The sequence below is a fragment of the Patagioenas fasciata genome, chromosome Z (genome assembly GCF_037038585.1).
Source record: "Patagioenas fasciata isolate bPatFas1 chromosome Z, bPatFas1.hap1, whole genome shotgun sequence".
Lineage (NCBI taxonomy): Eukaryota > Metazoa > Chordata > Aves > Columbiformes > Columbidae > Patagioenas > Patagioenas fasciata.
Window position 1 is genome coordinate 74,657,554 of NC_092560.1, and position 21,923 is coordinate 74,679,476.

The window sequence follows — 21,923 nt, forward strand, 5'->3', positions numbered from 1 at the left end:
GCCTTCTTGTCCAGCATCAGCAACACAGAGAACACGCAAAGAAAACACATCGCTCTGCCGAGCAGATCTCTTATCGATAGGTACCGCGGGGCTCACCGGCATCTCACTGAGATAAAAGGACCCTTTTCAGGACAGCAACGTCACGCGTGAGCTACACTTCATGCTTTGGAAAGACTTCACAAAACGGGGCTGCTTTAAGCCTTCTTGGAAATAATTTCAGTTTCCTGGTGCAGGTCTGTGCAATGAAAACAGGCTATGTGAGTGCCTTGCTCAGGGCTGGCCAAACTGACCCTAGTAGGTGACCTTCGTATCTGCACCACGTGTGGGTGGCTCTGTCTAATTGCTTCCTGTCTCTTCTGGCCTGCCCTAGGTGGCTTCTGGCTTTATGCGTGCTTTATTCTGGCTTTATTCACAGTTTGGTCCTGATACAGGATCAGATGGGGGTAGGGCGAATGTTTGATGGATGACTCCTTCCCTGGGCAAATCATCACCTCTGTCTGGTGCGAGTTAGGGGGATTCCACCTCTCTCCTGGGACACAGCTCGTGCTTGCTTATGTGACACTGTTGGACTTCTTCCTCTGACAAGTCAATCTAAGTGGATTTGCAGAAATCTCACTGGTATGGTATTTCCCAAACATTAGCTGACCCCCCCAGCATTCATCTCCATGGATTTTTACAGCCCTGTTTCATCTATACTTGTCAGCCCCGTGTACCACATCCTTCTGGAAGATGAACTGGATTTTATAATGAAACCCAAGGCCAAACTCACTGCTTCTTAATCTTCACATAATTCCACTGGTTCTAGTGGGATAGCATTAGGTTTCAAATAGCAGAGGCTCTGACAGTTTCTCACTATGACTGTATGTTGCTTTCAGCAACATTTCTTAACACAATGTGTGCATGTTATGAGGGAATTCATCTGGTAAGATATCTATTAAAAGAAATTCTGGTTAAGACTAGTACCAAACCAAGACTTTGCTGGAGTTTGAAAAGACAAAGGCATCTTTTCTAATGGTTCTACATATGTGCACCTGTAAATCCTACACAGATCCAAAAATGGACATGTCAAGACACTGGTTTTTTTAAAGGAAACAGAAAAATTGCTCGGAAAGGAAGAACTCTATAAGGAAGCCACAATATTTACTTGTGGTCAAGAGAAGGCTTACCTTACAGAAGTATCAAGAGCTGTCTTGATTACAGCACATCAGTTCCTTGTTAAGGGAAATAAAACCCTCTGTGCTGCAGATTCTTTGTTCTATCAGAGAAAGACTTGTGGGCAAAGAAGCTTTGGAAGAAGTCAAAGGTTAAACTATTAGCATTAGAAATACAGTAGTGAGGAAACCAGTGGATGCTGCATAGTCAAGTATCTTCACACAAAGGCTGGAGTCTCTCTGGGAGGTGTTGTGGACAAATAGTCTTGGAGGCAGCACAGCTGCAATTTGGTGAAATTCTATCATATGTTATGTTGAGTTCATCAGAAACCCCCAACTATTACCTTTTGGCGTTAAATATTTGAGCCATCGGAACATTGCACAGAAAGGTGTTTGGGTATCACCAAGCTGAGTGCTATCAGAAACAGCAGGGAAGATCAGAGTGCTTGCTGCCATAAAAATGCTAAATACTGTAAAGAGGAATATCATGGGTTATTGTAGTGCAAAGAACTGCAGCTGTAGGAACAGGGAGTTGGTGAGTGGGGAAAACCCCAAAGCCTTTGCCTCCTAATGTTACAATCAGTTCAGCACTAATGTCAATGTCTTATTGCTGCTGGTCATTCCAGCATCTTGCCCTTGCAACCTTCACCTACCTGACTAGGAGATAAGAGGTATAAACTTTTCACAGAATCACAGAATCACAGAATACCAGGTTGAAAGGGACCTCAAGGATCATCTGGTCCAACATTTCTTGGCAAAAGTATGGTCTAGACAAGACAGCCCCGTATTCTGTCCAGATGAATCTCAAAAGTGTCCAATGTTAGGGAATCCACCGCTTCCCTGGGGAGAATATTCCAATGGCTGATTGTTCTCATGGTATAAAATTTCCCTCTTGTGCCCAATTGGAGTGTCCCCAGGAGCAACTTATACCCATTGTCCCTTGTCTTTTCCATGTGACTCCTTGTAAAAAGGGAGTTTCCATCTTCTTTGTAGCCACCCTTTAAATACTGGAACATGGTGAGGAGGTGTCCCCAAGGCTTCTTTTCTCAAGGCTGAACAAGCCCAATTCTCTCAGCCTTTCCTCACATGGCAACTTCCCAGCCCTTTGATCATCTCTGTGGCCCTGCTCTGGACCCTCTCCAGCATGTTCACATCCTTTTTGTATAGCAGGGACCAAAACTGAACACAGTATTCCAAGTGTGGTCTGACAAGTACTGAGTAGAGTGGAACAACGACTTCCTTGTCTCTGCTGGTGATGCCCTTGGTGATGCAGCCCAGCATCCTGTTGGCTTTTTGTGCTGCAGCAGCCCATAGTTCACTCATATTGAGCTTGTTGTCCATCAGGACCCCCAGGTCTCTTTCCACAGGGCCAGTCCCCAGACAGGTAGATCCCAGCCTGTGCTGCACTCCTGGATTGTTTTCTGAAAGCAAGCATACCTGATGTGGCATTATATCCAATGGACTAAACGTACTGAAAACCAGTTTTTCCTAAATTTGTGCAACATTGGTCCACAGACAGCCATCTGATTTGTGCAACATTGCCACAGATGGCAATGTTCCTGATTGGAGCCTGCAAACATTTCAAGAAAAATATCACACATTATCTTTAGTATTGGAAAATTCCATTTTTATTTAAAATTATGCAGATGTTTTCAAAATCAATACACATTTCTGAAAGATGAAGGACATTGAAGTGTATGTTCAAGTGAGAAGTACAATACAATAGCTAAACACATTGTAGTTGATCCTTTTTGATGATTTTGGCTTTAACCAGAAGCACCTGCGGCGTTTTTCCATGATGGGATATGCTCTGAAAGGTCAAATACGTCCAATAACCCTTCCAGGTAACATAGTGCAAGGCCACACATCATATACAGGGTCTCAATACACTTGACGCTTCTTAAGAATTATATGCAAAAGAAAAAAGCTGACCTGGAGTTTGCCAGTATGCGTCACCCTGTGTTTTGGAAACCACATTACTCTTCAGGCAGGCAGCTGTTAAAACAATGCTTGATTTTTTGCAGTGCAAAAATGCCTCACTGCATGTAAGAATGGGAAAAGGATAAAAAATAACATTTGCAATATCTCTTACAGTTTGAATCGTTTAATGGATTCCTGAAAAGATTCCATTCATACGTAGTATCAACAGGTGTGACCCTTTCTCTTGCGTGGATTTAAATCCCTGTCATTAATCTCAATCCCCATCTCTGCTCAGGCTGATTCCATTACATGGAGGAATAACTGGCAATGATAAGGAGGAGTTTGAGCAAAGTAAATTAAATGACTGTATTGTGAGGGATCTTACTGTAATTTATAGCATATGAAAATTTGCCCTTTGGGGGACTATAAATCAGTTCAGACCTATAGGGTTATTCTATCCTACACACAAAGATAAAAGAAGGGGTGTAAACTTTTTCAGGTATTAAAAAAATATATTCTTTGGGGACTGTTAACTGGAAACAGCTGCTTTTAAAATGAGCTTAGAGCCGTCCCTGCAACTTTTCTAAGCCTTCAATAGCAATGCACAGTCAAAGCATTAATAATGGCAAGATTCTCTCTGTTTTTCACAGTCTGAGGAAATGTAACATCCTTCAAGTTGCTTTTGCAATCGCTTTATGAATTTCTTTCCTTTGGATATTTATATTTGTTTTGGAAACTGCTTTCTTTCAGCTGGGCTTCCTGAGAAATCTGAAAATGCGGCAAAACCGGGGACATGCTGTGCCTCTTGTAAGGAATTTAATCAAATAAAGCAGACAGTTTTACAACTGAAGCAAAAGGTATGAACACTGATCAGCGATGTCTTTACCAGACCTGCATGTTTTATGACAACTGAGGTAAAATTGAAGTGTTTGGAGCTGTCACTGCCATGTGGCTCTTGTGCCCATAAAGATGATGGCAACATATTTTAAAATTTTCTAGGAACGGCATCGCTTCCTTGTGCTTCTATATTGCTTTAAACAGACTGCTAACCGAGCTCATGGAGATGGGTTACCAAGCTCGTGGTAAGAGAGTCTGGCAAACACCCGTCCCACTCTGAGCTCAGGTTTATTGGCAATCTGTGCTGGCCTCAGCTTTTCATTCATGCTGAATGCACAGGATTTTGGACTTGATCCACCTTTAGTGTATGCGAGTGCAAGACATTCTGCAGACATGGGAAGGTGGGAGAACATGATTTTGCATTAATAGGGTGCTGATATAGGATTCTTGCCAAACAGGAGGTGTGTGGCTAAACAAACACATCACTAGCAGATACATTAGCTTTGACTTTTTTAAAAATAAAAACCCTCAACGCCAACCTTTTTTGTTTCCACCTGTCCCCTTATAAGTAGAAGATAATGTTCTTAAAAAATCCCCCTGGCCTTTAACGTTAATTGTTCCAATATGTGGCCTCCTTTTCCACTTAGGTAGGATTGAAATAATCCAGAGATCCAGCTCAGGACTTGGAGAGCCAAGTACAGGGGTACAGGTGTAATACTTTTTCTGGTTGCATCTCCTTTGAACATTCAAGTTCTCTCAAATGGAAATGTTCTGCAGAAATATTATTAGCAATGCATGTTGACAGGCTGTAATTATTTCACCAAGGGTGCTCATTTACCATCATTGTGTCAAAACATACTTTGGAATGTTCATTTGTTGCATTTAATACTATTCATTCAATGTCATTTATATTAGGAAGAAAAAAATCTGCTCCACTAAAACAAAATACACCGAGCTTTGAGGTACTCTTTATGACAAAAATCCCATAATATCATGTTTACCTTCTGAATTAGCATGGCGACATATGCCTGATGGAAACTGTGGTTTTCAAACGCTGGCAAACTGGTTAAAAAATTATCCATGCTTTTGGGCGGCTGCTTGTCCAGCCGCAGTCTGTGATGCTGAGCAGTCTCGTACAATCCCCGTGGAGGGGCCTGGGGTCACACTGTTGGCCAACTTGTTTGCTGCAGGAATTGGTGGAAACAAATGGCCTGAATTAATGGAAAGTTTTCTGTGTTCAAATTCCACTGTTAGGTGCTTGTGGTCGAAACTCACCCCTGGAAAACTAACACTGTCGATACCTGTTGCTGTGGGCCCTTGTTCAGAAGCCAAACTAAGCCACTCTTGCCTCATAGCTGAGTCTTCTCATGGTCCATAGCCTAAATTTTCCACAAGTATCTTCCTAGTAGGATCTGATCTATTTGGCATTCTCAGAAGGGGCTCACTGGGTTGTGCCTCGTACAGACTGAGCTGGAAGCAATGGCCCCAATACCCTCAGTATTTTCTAGCCCCCAGAGAAGGAGCTTTTGTCCATGCTGAGAGGAAATCTGGCCTCCTGCTGCTTCTCTGCCCAGGAAGACATGAACCCTTGCATTTCATCAGCCACTCCTAATGGTCAAGCTCTTCTGGGAGGACATCTCTCAATATCTGTGGTTGAAGCTGTTCTGTTTTACACAAAAAACTAATTTATCTCTGCCAGAGAGACAGTTTATGGGAATGAGTCTTCAGTCTTGTGGTTAAGGCTTTCAGATTTTTTGACCTTTATGTAAAATTATGTTTAGCAGAGGAGCCTGTGAAGGATCCAATCAAGCAAACCCTACAACTGGGAACTGGGGTGTGCTTCTGGAAGTGAGAGTTGTGGTTCTGTGTCTGTTTAGAAAAGGGCAGGGGTGAACTCAAGTCTTGCTACCTCTGGTGATAGCACAAATACCTTTTTACAGGATTGCAACATCCATTCCAGATCCAGGACAGAGTAGTTCCAGGATCAGGAACAGAAAGTCACCTTGCGTGGTCATCCAGTGGGATGCACTGTCCCAAGATACTAGAGTGTGTGGGCAGTCCTAGGTTCATCTCAGACCTTGTCAGAAGGAAGAAGAGTGGAAAGCTGAAAAACTGGTGGAAAGATACCAAACATGCTGATACACAGCCAACAATTTTTAAAAAATGAAGTAAGCTGGATCGTATTGCACAGACATATTTAAACATCTTAATTAGAAAGTCATGTTCCACATCACTCCCATCAAGCACTGTCAAAGTCATCTAAACCACAGGTCTCCTAGCAACTGCCCAAAACTCCAGATGCAGCATGCAACACAACATATGTGGGTCTTGTTTCTAGTACTGTCTTTACTTAAAATTTACCCTCAGTAACATTTTCAATCACATGGAAAAAAAAAATAAGATTTTGAGCTGTGGATGAAGAAAACCAAGGTCGCTCTGGACCAGAATCCTGGTTCAGTTAAAAGGTGAAATAGAAATTAGGCCAGTGAGTATAGCTAATCCCTAAGAGGATGTGAGTCAACATCAAAACCAAATGGTTTGGCCCCAGTGTATGTAACAACCACTTTCAGGCCAGAAGATATCAAAAAGCAGTGAGCTAGACCAGAGCCTGGGTATTTTGGCACTCCTTGTGTATGCCTCAAGTCCAGCTGACTCAGTGGGGAAGCATGTGTAGATGCTTTCACAGCAGCTATGTGTGGTTTTGTTGCGTTTTGTTTTTTCGGGGTTTTTTTTTTGTTTTTTTTGTTTACGAAGTTGTTACAATAGCCTTGCTGGCAGGAACAAGTCAATATTTAAGCAACAGAAAAGAATGCACTTCCAAATCCTTCTCATGATGAATCTTTGCAAGTTTTTACTCCAGCATGGCCATTTGCAATATAACCTGAAGAGTAATCATGCCAGGGACTATACTAAGTTATTACTGCCAGTTGGGGTAGCAATAGATGCCTAAAATAAGATCTGGACAGAAATTTAAGTACAATCTCTAATGAGGACATCAAATAATCTGTCACTCAACTGTGGCCACCCCTAAGGAGAAACACTCACTGATGACACTGAAAATGCTCTCACAAAAACTGCCTGAAAAATATAACGGTCTCAGGTAGTCGCAGGATTGAACTCCATGTCTAGGTTTTAGCATGGTGGTGTTGGCACTGCAGAGCCCTCAGTTGATTTGTGTCACATAATGGAAGTTTTGCAGTATGACGGTCCTTGCAGGCTTCCATTCGTATCCAGCCAGGACACTGCTCTGGACAGGGTGGACGCACCTCCAGGAGATAAAACTTTGCCATGTGCTGACCAAAGCCAGCCACTTGATGTCCTCATGCTGGTCACTGGCCAATGTGGCTATGAGAGCCCCCAGACACTGAATTTCCCTCATCAGCCCCAGGTGTGAGGTGCTGTGACCCATGGAGCAGCCGTTTATGTCCAGCCGTCCCACACTCTGTGTGCTTCAGTAGCTGGGATGCTTGCTGAGAAAGCTACAGGGTCATTGGTAAACAAAGCAGACATTTTTCTTCAGAAAACAGAAGACAACAGTGCAAAGAACACGCTAGTACATATGCTGGATCCCCACTTTCTATGTGAATAGATTCATAGGAGTAAGCACATAAGAAACACCCTGTGGAGCTTCTGTGAAGTGCTGACCTCATCCAGCCACTGGTTTCTGTGGGAGTGGAGTGAATCTACCGAATTCTTGTAAGACTTACATCATGTCGCTTAATTTGCCTTTAGTGCAATCATCTTGTCTTTGGAACAGCAATGTTCTCCAAAACCTGAGTCACAAATGGCTGATAAATCTTTGTATTCCTGTCATCACATTTTGAATTCCTGTCTGAAAATTCAAAGCAGCATTTCGGAAATGCCACCAGGAACTGTCTCTGCATTTCTGAACTTTTTTTTCTCACTTTTGCTTCCTTCAGAACTGTTCTGTGCATCCAACCCCAAGCGGCAAGCAGCACTGGCTGCCCTCAAAGTGCATTCCATAATTAATAACTTGTTTGCCAGAAGTTTGCCCAGTTATCACATGAACTGCAACTGCACACAATTATTTATTTTCTGTGCTTTACAAACATTGGGTTTGCAGTAAGGGCAGGAGGGTGCATATCAGATAATACAGGGGAAACAAATAGTAGTCTTCAAGAACAGTTCACTGCAGGGAATTCCAAAGAGCTGATTAAAAGCATTGTCAGATAGCCAGAGTCATCATGTATTTTATTTAATGCAGTTCTCCCATGCAAATGTTGCAGAATCCAACATCAAATTATCAAGTGAGCCAAATAAGTTCAGGGCAGCAACAAAGCTGACCCAGGAATAGATCTCCCTGGTGTTGCTGAAATAGCTCTCCAGTTCTGCGCAGCAGAGGAAAATTCCCAGTTCTACAAGCAGCCACTTGCCACTAATAAACCTATTTCTTCGCTGCAGACCAGCCTTCTGGCTCATCCTCTCCCTTCAGCTGCCTCTGGAGAGACTAAACATTTGAATCACAGAATCACAGAATGTCAGGGATTGGAAGGGACCACAAAAGCTCATCCAGTCCATTCCCCCTGCTGGAGAAGGAACACCCAGATGAGGTTACACAGGAAGGCATCCAGGAAGGTTTTGAATGTCTCCAGAGAAGGAGACTCCACAACCTCCCTGGGCAGCCTGGTCCAGTGTCTGTCACTCTCACTGAGAAGAAGTTTCTTCTCAAATATAGGTGGAACCTCTTGTGTTTCAGTTTATACCCATTACCCTTTGTCTTACCATTGGTTGTCACTAAGAAGAGCCTGGCTCCATACTCGTGACACTCATCCTTTGCATGTTTATAAACATTAATGAGGTCACCCCTCAGTCTCCTCTCCTCCAAGCTAAAGAAACCCAGCTCCTTCAGCCTTTCCTCACATGGGATCTCCACTCCCTTAATCATCTTTGTTGCCCTACACTGGACTCTCCAGCAGTTCCGTGTCCTTCTGGAACTGAGAGGCCCAGAACTGGACACAATATTCCAGATGTGGTCTCACCAGGGCAGAGTAGAGGGGGAGGAGAACCTCTCTTGACCTACTAACCACCCCCCTTCTAATACACCCCAGGTACCATTGGCCTTCCTGGCCACAAGGGCACAGTGCTGGCTCATGGTCATCCTGCTGTCCACGAGGACCAGCAGATCCCTTTCCACTACACTGGTCTCTAACAGGTGACTCCCCAACTTATACTGGAACCTGGGGTTGTTCCTACCCAGATGCAAGACTCTACACTTTCCTTTGTTATATTTCATTTAAATTTTCCCCGCCCAACTCTCCAGCCTGTCCAGGTCTTGCTGGATGGCGGCACAGCCTTCTGGCATGTCAGCCACTCTTCCCAGAATTTGAAGAATGCTTCCAAATAGGTTTCATTACTAAATATATTCAATCTGGTCAGATTAATGCTTAACAGATAATTAAACATCTGATGTAATAGATAATAACATTTTAAACTATAGTGTGCAGTTGTCCTTCGATTCTCACTTACCTGAGCTTTGTGTCTCTAAACAGGGCAGATCCAGACGTGTGTTGGGTTAAAGAGTATGGTTACAGGGCTGGATCCACAAAGCATTTGGGGCTCCCATCAAAACCTACGAAAAGTTAGGGGCTTGTGCAGCAACTGAGAACCTAAATATCTGAGCAAACGTTGCCCTGAGCAACAGTAGTAAATGCATAGAGAAAACCTCAAATAAGGAAAAAAAGTTTCCCTGAGAAGATACAAATAGTTATGAGACTTAAGTTTTTGACAACTTCTTGCTGTATCTCTCCTGACTTTCTCCTGCCCTCCATTTGGATTGACTTGCAGTATTTCCATTGTGACTTGAAAAGTAAACAGCTTCACACAGTAACATCTTTTTCTGATTATTTCAGTGAAGGATATGATTAAACATTTTATGTTTTCCTGAAGTATCTATATATGCTATTTGTCCATATGAAAGCTTAACCACGAATGTAATTTATCCAGCTGAACAATGAAGGGCTTACATTGATTTTTGGTTTTGACAGGTTGCTTTGCTACCAAATAATGCTGCTGATCTTAGCAAGCAAATCACTGGTGAAAAAGTGCTTGCATCAAATGCATATATCCCTGGCCCCCCAGGCCAGCCCGGCCAACAAGGTCCTCCAGGTAAGATACAGACCAGACGGATGCGAATGTGCAGTGGTGCCATGGATAAAATTAATAAGCTTCAGTCCTTCAGTATGATATGATTTCATGTGTTTGATTGTTATTATTATATTTGCATTTGTGCTGAATTTAAAAAGAAAAGCTCTCTGGTCATTATGGTCAGGCTTTGTCAACTGTCTAATATAATCCATTGTGTCTTAGTCTCCATGTGTTTCTTGGCATGCAAGCTGTGTTTGTCCTCTAAGTGTTAAATTTCTCCCTCTCCCTGGAATATCTCACCTGCCTCAGTTGTCATTTCCTGTATTTTAACTCTGTCTTAAAACACTTCCATTTCATTTCAGGAATACCTTTTGCTTTAGTTCACTGTTGTCATTAGAACAGAAAATGTGCTTTCAGTTTGCAGTGGTTTGTGCCAACTGTTTTATTTTTCCTCATCTGGTTTTGCAAGGATTCATTTGTTGGTTTTACGTTGTGTCCCAGATTCAAAGGAATCTGAAAAGAAAAGTAAAACTCCACTCACACCTTCTTTGCTAAGGTATAGCTTGAAACAATTAGAAAAGCAGAAAGTTCCTAAAACTCTAATTTAAGCCAGACACCTTGCAACCTGTAGCAAATGATGCTAAAAATTTTGCCAAGCCTGTTGACTGGAGATCTAATTTTGGGCTGGGGATAAACCCAAGGAATTTTGGCATTGTGCTGGGTTTCTGCAAGATTCTTACAGAGGACTAGCAGATACTCCTAACCAGGTTCAATTTACTCCCTGCTGAACTGCCCCCCACTTATCCCCACGTTTGAAGTCTCGCTTTGTCTTTTTGAGCCTTTATCTCATTTTCTTGGAGGATGAGTATCTTCAGTCTTCACTATATCATGAGTGCAAGGACAATGTGGTTACAGATTCTGCGCCAGACTCTGAACTGTGCAGTGTGCCGCCTTGCAATCTCTCTAACGTAGGCCTGACCCTGCAGGTCTTCCATCTGGTTTCCCCATGGCTGAGCTGTCCAAGGTACCGTAGAATTATCTGTTCCGCTTGAAAACCACCCCTGCTCACCTCCTCCTCTGCCCTGCCGTTAGCAGCAGCGCGGCTGGGTCTGCAGGAGGAGTCCGAGAGGTTCACCAGTGAGTTTAGTTTTACTCCTTTTGAAAACCCTAAGTGTATGTATTCTGTCCTGCTGAACCCTTTTTATTCTCTGCCTTTCCTTTTCTGTGTCTTTCACATGCCTACGGTATAAATAAAAGTGATTTCCCCTCTAGTTATAAAGCAGTTCAGCTAGTGACGCTTAAATGTTCTTTATTTCGTGCAAATGTTGTTTCAGGTGCCTGATTTTCTGTTTTGCTTTTCATAGTTTTCTCTTGAGATAAACACATGCTTTGTTGCCTGGGTGCTTCCTAAAAACTACCATTCTCTGCTGAACCAGCAGAAACTGAAAAGAATATAAAGCAAAATGGAAGAACAAAGCCTTTCTGGCCCCTAACACACTGGCTACCATACTGGGCAAAAGAGAGGTGCAACCCACCACTGAAAAGGGCTTGCTCCTGTGCCAGTCATGTAGACGCCTTTGACCCAACACTCCTATGAATTTTCAGAGGCTTTCTTTTTATGAGATGTTCCTCAAATTTGACTTGCTTTTTCCTTTTCTTTTTTGAGTGAAAATGAGGCATTTCCACTTTTCATTCCCAGTCTGCGTCCATAACCACCTGGCAGTGGCAGTCTTGGCTTCTTTGTATACACAAAGTTTAATTGTTTAGTGAACATCTCTTGTAGCTACTGTCACAAGGAGTAATGTTGTCTCAGATGACTGCCGTGTTGGTTCTGTTGTTGTGGATTCAAGTGTGTTAAGGCAACCAGTCCGTTGAGCAGTTAAAAACTGGTCAGTCCCCACTGCCTGCACTGATGAAATGTCGCGAAGGCTTTCCCTGGCAGGTAACCTTTGCTGTCAATTGCAGGGGCTCCAGGACCAAAAGGGAGTCAAGGAGTTCCTGGGTCACCTGGACCTCCCGGACAGCCGGGCCCTCGTGGATCAATGGGACCTATGGGCCCATCTCCAGACATATCACATATTAAGCAGGGCAGACGGGGCCCCGTGGTCAGTATTCTCACCTCTCATCAAGCATTTCATGGCTGGGCTTAGCAACACAACTTCTCACATCTTCGTGAACATTTTATTTTCTCTTGCAGGGCCCACCAGGAGCGCCAGGGAGAGATGGTAGCAAGGTGAGGAGAGGTACTTGTTTTCCATACCATGGGCACATGAGAAGTACAAGCTTCCTAGAGAGACTGTCTACACACCTGTAGTCACACTCTTTAAGCTTAATTCCTTTGCTAAACTGAAAATGTCCTGCTGTCCCACCTCTCCATGTCTTCCTTCCGCAATATTGTGCTTGCCAGTTCTTTGAGTCTTGCAAATAGCACTGTCAAGCCGCCTCCTTTCCTTTCTCTGCAGCTCTTTGGGCTTTTCCATGAAGAAATGTTGATGCTTTAGCCCATTTCATTAAACTGCTTTTTTGTTAATCTCTCCTGTTAACTTATTTGCTTATTACTGTCTATGAGATATATCAGGAATATGAAACTGTGATCCCACTAGAATCAGCAGCAATTTCCTTGTGTTCATCCTTCAATTTTCTATTCCCAAGCAAGCATTAAGCTGGTGATTCTTGATCTGGGGACAGTAAAGAAGTCTGCAGAGGCAAACTGTGACTTTTTTTTGCTTATTTTCTTTAGTCACAGCAAACTAACTGAGGTTGTATTGATTACAGGGGGAGCGAGGTGCACCAGGACCAAAGGGGATACCTGTAAGTATTGCTCACAGCAAGCTTTTCCACAGCAAAATGATGACTACTAACAACATATCAGCCAAAAAGGAGGAAAAAAACCCCAAACAAACAGCAACAACAAAAATCAACAAACACAACAAACAAACCCTCTTCTTTGCATGCACAGAAAATGTTGGAAATAAAATAATTCCCTGTTTTCATCCAAGTTTTTTTGCCTATACACCTCATCCCTTGCTGGGTGTGACACTGAGGCAGTCAGTGCCCCTCTTCCCCATGACAGTGGTGGGACAGGCTGAGAAGGCAGAGCATGAGATCCCACACACTGTGCTAGTTAGTACAGTTCAGACACCACTCCTGGTGGGAGTTGGATCCCTGGAACCTTTAAAAATCCTGCCCCTCATCTCCCTGGGGGATTTTGGAAGCTATAGGATTTGAGCAAGTCATCAGGAGAAGGATGAGTATTTACAATCTGTTTTCAGATGACATTGTTTAAAAAATTATCTCTTGTGGTGTTTTCTCATTAGTGGAATTGATTTGTAAGAGTGTGGCCAGCAGGGTGCCCTCGATATTAAAAAGTGTACTTTACTGTGTGAAGTTGGCTAAAAAGAAGTTATGGTTTTCTAAAATCAGATAAAACTAGATGGATAATCTCTGCTTTGTAATTACCAGTATATTTAGTGATGGACAGGAGCAGGATTACCATATTGAAAAAAAACCCTCAGAATATCAGCATTCTTGAGGGTTTTTTTTTTAGATAAATAATCATTATTGATTGATTAGTTATTCTAAGAATGCAGTTTCTATCAATTTAATAAGAAGGAACACAGGGAACCAACATTTATCTCTCCTGTTCCCATGAGGTGAGAAGGTACTCCTATGAGGGAGATATATCAAAAAAATTGGTAAGCAACAAAACAGCTAAGCATCTTGTAAATGTAGGCTCTGTCTGCAAAAACATTCGGCTCATTTTTAAAATTGTTTCTTCAGCAGCTTGATTCAAAGAGAGATGTTTAACTTTTGGCAATTGATATGAAGCAGTATTTTACCAAGGTACCCCTCCAAGAGTAATTATATCAGCCTGTTTGAAAAGTGTAGGAGCAAAGTGGATTATTACTAATGACCATGCCTTGTGACTGCAGGGCCCACCAGGCTCATTTGATTTCCTGTTGCTGATGATGGCAGACATCAGAAATGACATCGCTGAGCTGCAAGAGAGAGTGTTTGGACACAGGACTCATTCATCAACAGAGGAATTTCCATTACCTCAGGAATTTACAAACTATCATGACACAGTAGATTTTGGATCTGGAGAAGAATACAAACCACGGGCGGCACCCAGAGACTCCAGGATACAGAAGGCAGCCCATCCTTAGCTATGCCTACTGACAAATAGAGCCCCTTTAGAGTTCTTCAATATAAAAATGCACTGACAATGTAAAATATGTTTTTTCCCGTTTTCTCTCTGCTTTTCCCCAATCATGCTGCCTGTACTGTAGCTTTCCTTGTTCATGGTAGCCTCCTGGTAGCCTCCTTGCAGCAATTCCATACTGTCAAGCCTGCACTGTGCGTTGTACCCAGACTATCAAGAAAACCTTATTAGTATGTAATACAATTACGGCATGCTCTAGCTAATGGCACAGACCACAGCATTTCATCTGCCTACCTTGCATTCTGTGTCCAGTACCCAAATTTCGCCAGGGGTAGAGGCATGGCTGAACATCATTCCTGAATGACATTGACAGTGAAAACATTGGTCCACAGTTACTTTATACATGTAAATGTATTACACCACTGAACTCAAGTCTCCAGCTACTGTCCCCGGGCTTAGGACAGTGTGAAAAGTGGATCCCTCTTTCACAGCAGAGGCCAGCTGTAAGTGAAACGTCTTCTATTATGTCCCACCATGGCAGAAAAATAGAAAAAAAAATACGGTGAAGCAGCGATACAAGGGTGCTGTTTCTCGATCTGGAAATTATTTGGCTTTGTATTGCTAGAGTATGGTTCAAAGAGAGTGGAAAATATGCGTTTGTCCTAAACTAACTTCCCTTACCATTCTCCCACTGCACACTGTGAAGGCCAGTTCCCTTCCTCAACAGATTCATGCTGAAACATTACACAAAGACAAGCAAGAGAAATGGGGATATATAAAGCAGGAAAACCAAACATAAGTGCATCAACTAGGCTCACTGGCAAGCACAAAATCAATCCCAGCCTTGCAGAAAGAGTTGGATTCTGGCCTCCGGTAGGTGCAGGTATTCCCTGGTGAAATGCTGAAGTCCACGTGAAACTCAGACCAGAGAGAGGCGAAGAGCTTCCATTTGTTTTGTTCCTCTGCTGCATGAGCAACCTAAATGGCATCACAGAATGGAAACACAGAGTTGCAGCGTATTTGGCTGGGTATATGAGGAGTATGAGTAGGTGCAGGAGTGCACGTGACAAAACATTTTAACTGGTACGAGGTTGGTGAGGTGCTCCACATGGGGATCCTATATTTGTGATGGGGGATAAAAGGGAGTGACTTTTTTTACACTGGAAAATTGGATGCACAAGTTAGACCATACCTCATGGATGATGTATGTTAACAATTATTTTGGCTACGGCAGCTGCTGAGGACTTTGCCACGCTTAGAAGATAAAGGAGTATATTAAGCACAAAATTTCGATGTTGTATCAGTGTAGCTGCTATTTCTAGAGTATGTTTAGTCATGCCCATGTTACAAATGCAAAGAAAAACTTCTTATTTTGCCACGTATTTCAGGGCTCGCATGTTATGATAAAATAAATACAGGTAAAAATATGAGCAGGCCCTTTTCAGATAACCTGTAAATGTTTGGATTCCCTTCCACATTCCCTGGGCCAAAAGATAGTTGGTATAATCCCTACACCACCAGAACAGGTCATGTTGTATAAACAGCTGGCTGTCTAGACCTTTTGTGCCTTTTATGCATTTTGTTAACAGGGTGTGTTCATTCCTGTAATTGTTTCCCAACTGCTTGCTGTCACTATGCCACAAGCAAGGGCATTAGCTTTAAGAACATTAACATTCTGTATTCCTCTTCACGTTATATGTATATCAATATTTACAAAGCAATGACTAAGTCACAGGGATAGCATAGAAGAAATGATAGTGGTGTCCCTCTGTGGTCTTTGGGCTCTCCTCTGGAAGAAGCTCCCCCAGCAGCTCCAGATCCAAGTAGTCTTGTGAAATAGGTAATAAGGAAATCACCGAGATCTGCGGAAGGAACTTGTGGCCAAAAGAGGGATGGTCTTAAAGGCAGCAGGCTGAAAGAAACCTCTAAGACAGCATGAACTGAGGCATTTCTGTCTTATTTTTCTTCATTTCAAGCAGGCAGCTAGGTCTAAGTAACATCCGTCATGAATATGCAATTTTAAGTAAACTTGTTAAATGTCAAATGTTATATTTGTAACTCCTGCAAATCATGGAACTCTTTCATATGTTTAGCACCATGCCCCATCACCTGCTGGATCAGGTTGATTCCCCCTTAGAGAATAAGTAGCTGCAGGTTTTCTGACCATCAGATACTGAATAATGAGTTAGATGAGTTGCTTCCTACAGACCACCTAAATTCTATTGTCCCCTTGCCCACAAGATGTCTTCTAAAATAGGCACTTATTTTAGTTCTAAGCTTTGCTATTCCAAGTGTAGACAATTGCCAAACAAGAAGTTCGTACAGTTTGACCATGAAATTCAGGGGCAAGTGACAATTTACCCTGCTGTGCCTGAGTATCCAGGGAAGAGAAGCTCTGAGACTGGACCAGAAAAGCAGATAATATATGTGCCTCGCTGCAAGTACTGAAAGCTGTCCTACAGATTCACAAACATAAAATATGGCATAAGTTTATGTGCCTTTCTGAATGGAAACATCAATAACTTCCCTTTCTGGAGTCTGCATCCCTGGTTTTCATAGCCTAGAGCTGGTTTTCCAACAGATGTGCTTAAGCCATAAAAAAGGTGAAGGAAAGTGCTCCTTGGGCTTGTCCTTGTGCTTCACCCTCCTCTTTGCAGACTCCCTGCCCTAAAGCTGTTGTCTGAGTCCCAACAGTAAGTAGGGGACACTGTGGCAAAGACAAGTCCGTCTGAGATGACACGGGAATTCATCCGGCACAGAGAGCCCCTCTGAGCATGGCTGGTGGGGAAGGTTGAGCTTTCTCTGCACCCAGCAAAGATCTTTGCATGAACCCTCCTCTGTTTACTTCTTATTAATTGTATGATGATATTCATAACACATTGTATCAGAAATGTTTCATTAAGAGTTCTGGATAAACACAGACTCGAAGATACAAAAGTGACATTTTCTCCAGCACACCCAAAGTTTTAAAAAGCCAGACCAGAGGAATAATTTCCACTTTTAAGCTTCATTACTGGAAAGCCAGGGAAGCCATTACCTTGTAAATTATTTATTACTATGTGGCCCTCAAAATAACACCCCCCTCAAGAATCCAAAATAAGAATGTAGAAACATCTACACTCATGTCTAGTTTCATTACTAAGCTCATGCACATGACAAGTTTTTTCATACAAATACTATGTATAATTTTATTAGAAAGAAATATTATTTTGATGTTAAGACATCAAGTTATAAGCAGAAGTATAATACAGAGTCTGTTATTTTATTAATATTAGAAATATATTTAATGGAAACATTTGCAAGAGTGTGTAGTAAAAATGCTGATTGTTAATGGGTTTAACAAAATCAAAAAGCTTGGAAAATGTTTTCTTTCAAGACTGTGCCAAGTACATACAGGATTAGTCTTTCTTGCAAAGCTGGAATGCTGACACAGAATAATTCCTATATAGTCAGACTAAATCAGGAAAAGGAGAGGAATACTATTACAAATGGAATTAAGGTATCACCTGGAGTTATTGTTGGCATCACAGCTTTAGTAACCTTCTTCCTAGAATTATTTCAGAGTTAATACACTAAGCCCTAGAGGAGTAACAAAAGATGGGGATGGGATCCAAAAATTTGTTAATTACACATTAAAATCCGTATGTTTGTTCCTATTACACATTCCAGTAACTATACTGTTCACTTTATTTATATAAGAAATACAAAAATGTGTATAAAATGATTGTGATTTTATGATGTATTCGTAATAACAAAGATATTTTTTCTTACGCTGTTGGTAGCTGCTTTTATTACACATCCTTACTCTGAAATACAGAAATGTTGGCTGCAAAAGACAAGTAGCAGGAAACCTCCTTATGCTGCCTTTTGGCATTTTTCTCGCAGCTGAATTACACACACTGCTAGGAGGGCTGTGGGGCACCACCTCTTGCTGGGGGCATTTCTGCCTTTGCAGAAATAAGGCAGGACCTACCTCCACTATTCGGATGGCGGCTCCAGAGACTGGTCAGGACTATATGGGGCTGGCTCCAGCAGCCTCACCCCATCTTGTCGGCGAACGGAGCCCAGGGAATGTGATACAGGGATCCAAGGCTCCTCCGGCATCCCAGCACTGGTATCGGGGTGTCACAGAGGCATCCCAAAAGTTAATTCAGACAGACAGCAAGTTCCAAACCAGACTTTATTCTAGCTGTAAAAAGTACAGCCAATAAACGACTAGAAACAGGATTTATACAAAATTAGTACTCTGACAACATAAAGCACAGATTCAGATACCAGTTCAAGATTATTGGGGTAGGACTACACAAGAATAATGAGGATCCACAGCATGCACGCATTCAATGACAAGAAACAAAGCTAGAGGCCTCTCACTCAAGGGTACCCAGAAGAAATAATCACTTGCCTGGGATAGGCGAGTGCTCACTCAAGGGTATATCCAGCAGAGAAAGACAATCGGTCACCAAACAAGGAGGTGAGGCGCTCTCAATCCTGGGAAGTCTCCTCAGACAGCATTCCACTCTAAGGGGAAGGCTCCAGTGCACAGACACGCTGCTATGAGAAGACCACTCCAAGGTGGTCCTTTCTTGTTCAGATCTGGCTGTGGGCATTACAACATGGTCCAGAATGTTCTCTGGGCACCTCCTTTGTTGAGGACCCTGTCAACTGACTGACGGTCCGACCCCTCCTGACCCTCAGCCGGAGGGAGGTGAAGCCACCCTACCCCCTGGGGTGGGGAGGATGTGACTGTCAGCACCACCATAGGTGTGTGAGCGGGGACAGGCACAGTGGGCACAAAGGTGCTGGAGGGCCATCAACTGCCCTATTGAAGGCTCCGGATCACATCAGGGGATTTGCAACTACCCCATGGGGAAATAACAGGCAACAAGGTAAAGCCTTTGGCAGGCCTCTCCTGCCTTTGGAGGCTGCCTGAGCTCCTCCCGCAGGAGCAGCTGTGAGGAGGGTGTCCCACCAACCCGCCCCCGCTGCGCTGAGAGGCACCAGGACGGCTACTCTCCTTCCACCCCTCAGAGCGCACCCTGCCTGCCCGCCTCCGCGGCCTGTCCCCGGGACAGGGCTGTAACACCGCCGGGCAGGCCGCGGCGGGGCAGAGCCCCACGGCGGCGGGAGATGGCTGCCGGTCTCGCCGGGGCTCGGAACTACAACTCCCAGCATGCCGCGCGGCCCCTCCGCGCCCAGGAGCCCCCGCGCAGGGAGGCCCGCTCCTCTGCGCCTGCGCACTGTGGCGTCAATGCCGTGTGGCGAGCAACCCCCCAGGGCAGGGGACACGTTAGGCCATTCGTGCCGGGCCGGACCCGGCTCCCTTGCTCCGTTCAGACCTCTCGGTACACTGCTCCGGCCTCCCGGCGGAAGCCCCTTGCTCCGCTTTCTGCAGCCGCCGTGCGTCGTGCTGGCGGGCGGGAGGGAACCGCACCTCCCGGCGTGCCGCGCGGCGCGCGGGGGCTGCCGGGAGGCGCGTCCCATGGTGCCCCGCGGCGGCGGCGGGGCCGGCGGGCGGCGCGATGCGGCTGTCGGTGGCGGCCGCGATCTCGCACGGGCGCGTGCACCGGCGGCTGGGACTGGGCCCGCGCTCGCGCCTCGACCTGCTGCGCAACCTGGTGACGGCGCTGGTGCGACATGAGCGCATCGAGGCGCCCTGGGCCCGCGCCGACGAGATGCGGGGCTACGCCGAGCGGGTGAGCGACCGCCGGGCCTGGCCGGGGTGGGGGGGGGGCGGGCAGCGGGCACCCAGCCAACCTGACGGCTCTGAGGAAGGGATTTTTTACACTGAGAGTGCTGACACGCTGGCACAGGTTTTCTGGAGAGGTGATAGATGCCCCATCCCTGGAAGCATTCGAGGCCAGGCTGGACGGGGCTCTGAGCGACCTTATCTGAGTGGAGGATCTCCCTTATGAGGAAAGGCTGAGGGAGCTGGGGCTCTTTAGTTTGGAGAAGAGGAGACTGAGGGGTGACCTTATTAATGTTTATAGATATGTAAAGGGTGACTGTTACGAGGATGGAGCCAGACTCTTCTCAGTGACAACCAATGGTAGCACAAGGAGCAGTGGGTACAAACTGGAACACAGGAAGTTCAACCTAAATGTGAAAGGAAACTTGTTCACAGGATGACAGACACTGGAACAGGCTGCCCAGGGAGGTTGTGGAGTCTCCTTCTCTGGAGACATTCAGCACCTGCCTGGACACATTGCTATGTAACCTCATCCGGGTGTTCCTGCTCTGGCAGGGGTTTGGACTGGATGATCTTTCGAGGTCCCTTCCAATCCCTGATATTCTGTGTGATTCTGTGTGAAGGTGTCCCTGGTTATTGCAGGGGGTTTGAAATGGATAACCTTTGAAGGTCACTTCCAACCTGAACTGTTCTGTGATTCCTCCCTGCAGCTCATCGAGTATGCCAAGCTGGGCGACACCAATGAGCGCGCAATGCGCATGGCAAATTTCTGGCTGACGGTAAGTATACCCCCAGTTCCCCCCACCAAATCCCTTGTTGCCTTCTCGCGCTGGAGCTGAACGTGCTGCCCTGCAGGAGAAGGACCTCATCCACAAGCTGTTCAAGGTGCTGGCGCCCCGGTTCCAGCCCCACCCGGGCAGCTACACTCGCCTGCTGCAGATCCCCAACCGGGATAGCTTCGACCGCGCCAAGATGGCGGTCATCGAGCTGAAGGGGAACCCTTTCCCACCGCTCATCCGCCCGCAGCGTGACACTGAGAAGACACTGCTCAACCAGCTCCTGAAGGGCTACCGGGAAGACATGCAGCAAGCAGCAGCCCCACGGGCCCCAGAGGGCACCCCTGTCTAGGCAGCGCCGTCTGCCCTGATGGAGGCCCTGTGTGTGCACAGGGACAGGGCTTGGTCTGGGCTCCCCATGCACACCCCAGCTTGTTTCTGTGCTGTAGCACAGAAGTGGAAGGTGTCCCAGGAGGTCTGAAGGTTAATTACTAACCTTGAGTTGCCATGACACGAGCACAAGCTCAAGGCTTACTTGCTTTTTCCTGTGGTTTGAATAGAGACTCAGCAAGAGAAGGAAATCAAGCTGGGAGCCCTAATGGTTGATATTCTCTGTGTAAATAAACTGTTCAGAAAGTGAGTTTGCTTTTATTTGGATTATATTCCTGTGCATGAGTTAGTAACATTTTAGAAAAGACTGGGTTTGTTACAGCTTCTAGTCCAACAGCCCTACTCTCTGGAGCAGTGTCTTCACTGTAACATAGCTACAGTGTTTTCTAGGATCATAGAATGTCCTGGTTTGGAAGGAACCCACAAGGATCACCAAGTCCAGCTCCTGTCTCTGCATATGACAACCCCACAGTTCATACCATGTGTCTGAGGGCATTGTCCAGTCTCTTCTTGAACACTGTCAGGCTAGGGACTGTGACACCTTGGGGAGCCTGTTCCAGTGCTTCAGTGAAGAACCTTTTCCTAATGTCCAGCCTAAACCTCCCCTGGCACATCTTGCCATTCCCTCAGATTCTGTCATTGGTCACTAAAGAGAAGAGTTCAGTGCCTGCTCCTCCTCCCCTTGCGAGGAAGCTGTAGACCATAATGAGGTCTCCCCTCAGTCTCCTCCGGGCTGAAAAAAACAAGTGACTTTAGCCACACCTCATACAGCTTTTTCAGTAACTCCCAGAACAATCTCCATGACTTTGCCAGGCACAGATGTGAGGCTGACAGGACTGTAGTTGCCAGGGTCACCCGTGCCAGTGTGCAGCCTTTCGGGGCAGGACATTCCATGA

At 44.9% G+C, this 21,923-nt stretch overlaps 2 protein-coding genes across 2 annotated transcripts in view; both read left to right on the plus strand.

The window, feature by feature from the left end:
* CCBE1 (collagen and calcium binding EGF domains 1) overlaps positions 1-17,945 on the plus strand; it is a 115,210-nt gene extending 97,265 nt beyond the window's left edge. The window contains exons 6-11 of the mRNA XM_065861636.2: positions 3,822-3,928; positions 9,914-10,034; positions 11,979-12,118; positions 12,211-12,246; positions 12,789-12,824; positions 13,946-17,945. Of these exons, the coding sequence (XP_065717708.1) occupies positions 3,822-3,928; positions 9,914-10,034; positions 11,979-12,118; positions 12,211-12,246; positions 12,789-12,824; positions 13,946-14,179 (674 nt within the window). The 3' untranslated portion in view covers positions 14,180-17,945. The remainder of the gene's footprint in view (positions 1-3,821; positions 3,929-9,913; positions 10,035-11,978; positions 12,119-12,210; positions 12,247-12,788; positions 12,825-13,945) is intronic.
* A 1,711-nt stretch (positions 17,946-19,656) lies between these two features.
* Positions 19,657-21,277, plus strand: MRPL17 (mitochondrial ribosomal protein L17). Its single transcript, XM_065860997.2, has 3 exons — positions 19,657-19,868; positions 20,572-20,640; positions 20,717-21,277. The coding sequence occupies exons 1-3, from the start codon at positions 19,695-19,697 to the stop codon at positions 20,987-20,989; spliced, it is 516 nt and encodes a 171-aa protein (XP_065717069.1). The 5' UTR covers positions 19,657-19,694; the 3' UTR covers positions 20,990-21,277.
* The last annotated feature ends 646 nt before the right edge of the window (positions 21,278-21,923 follow it).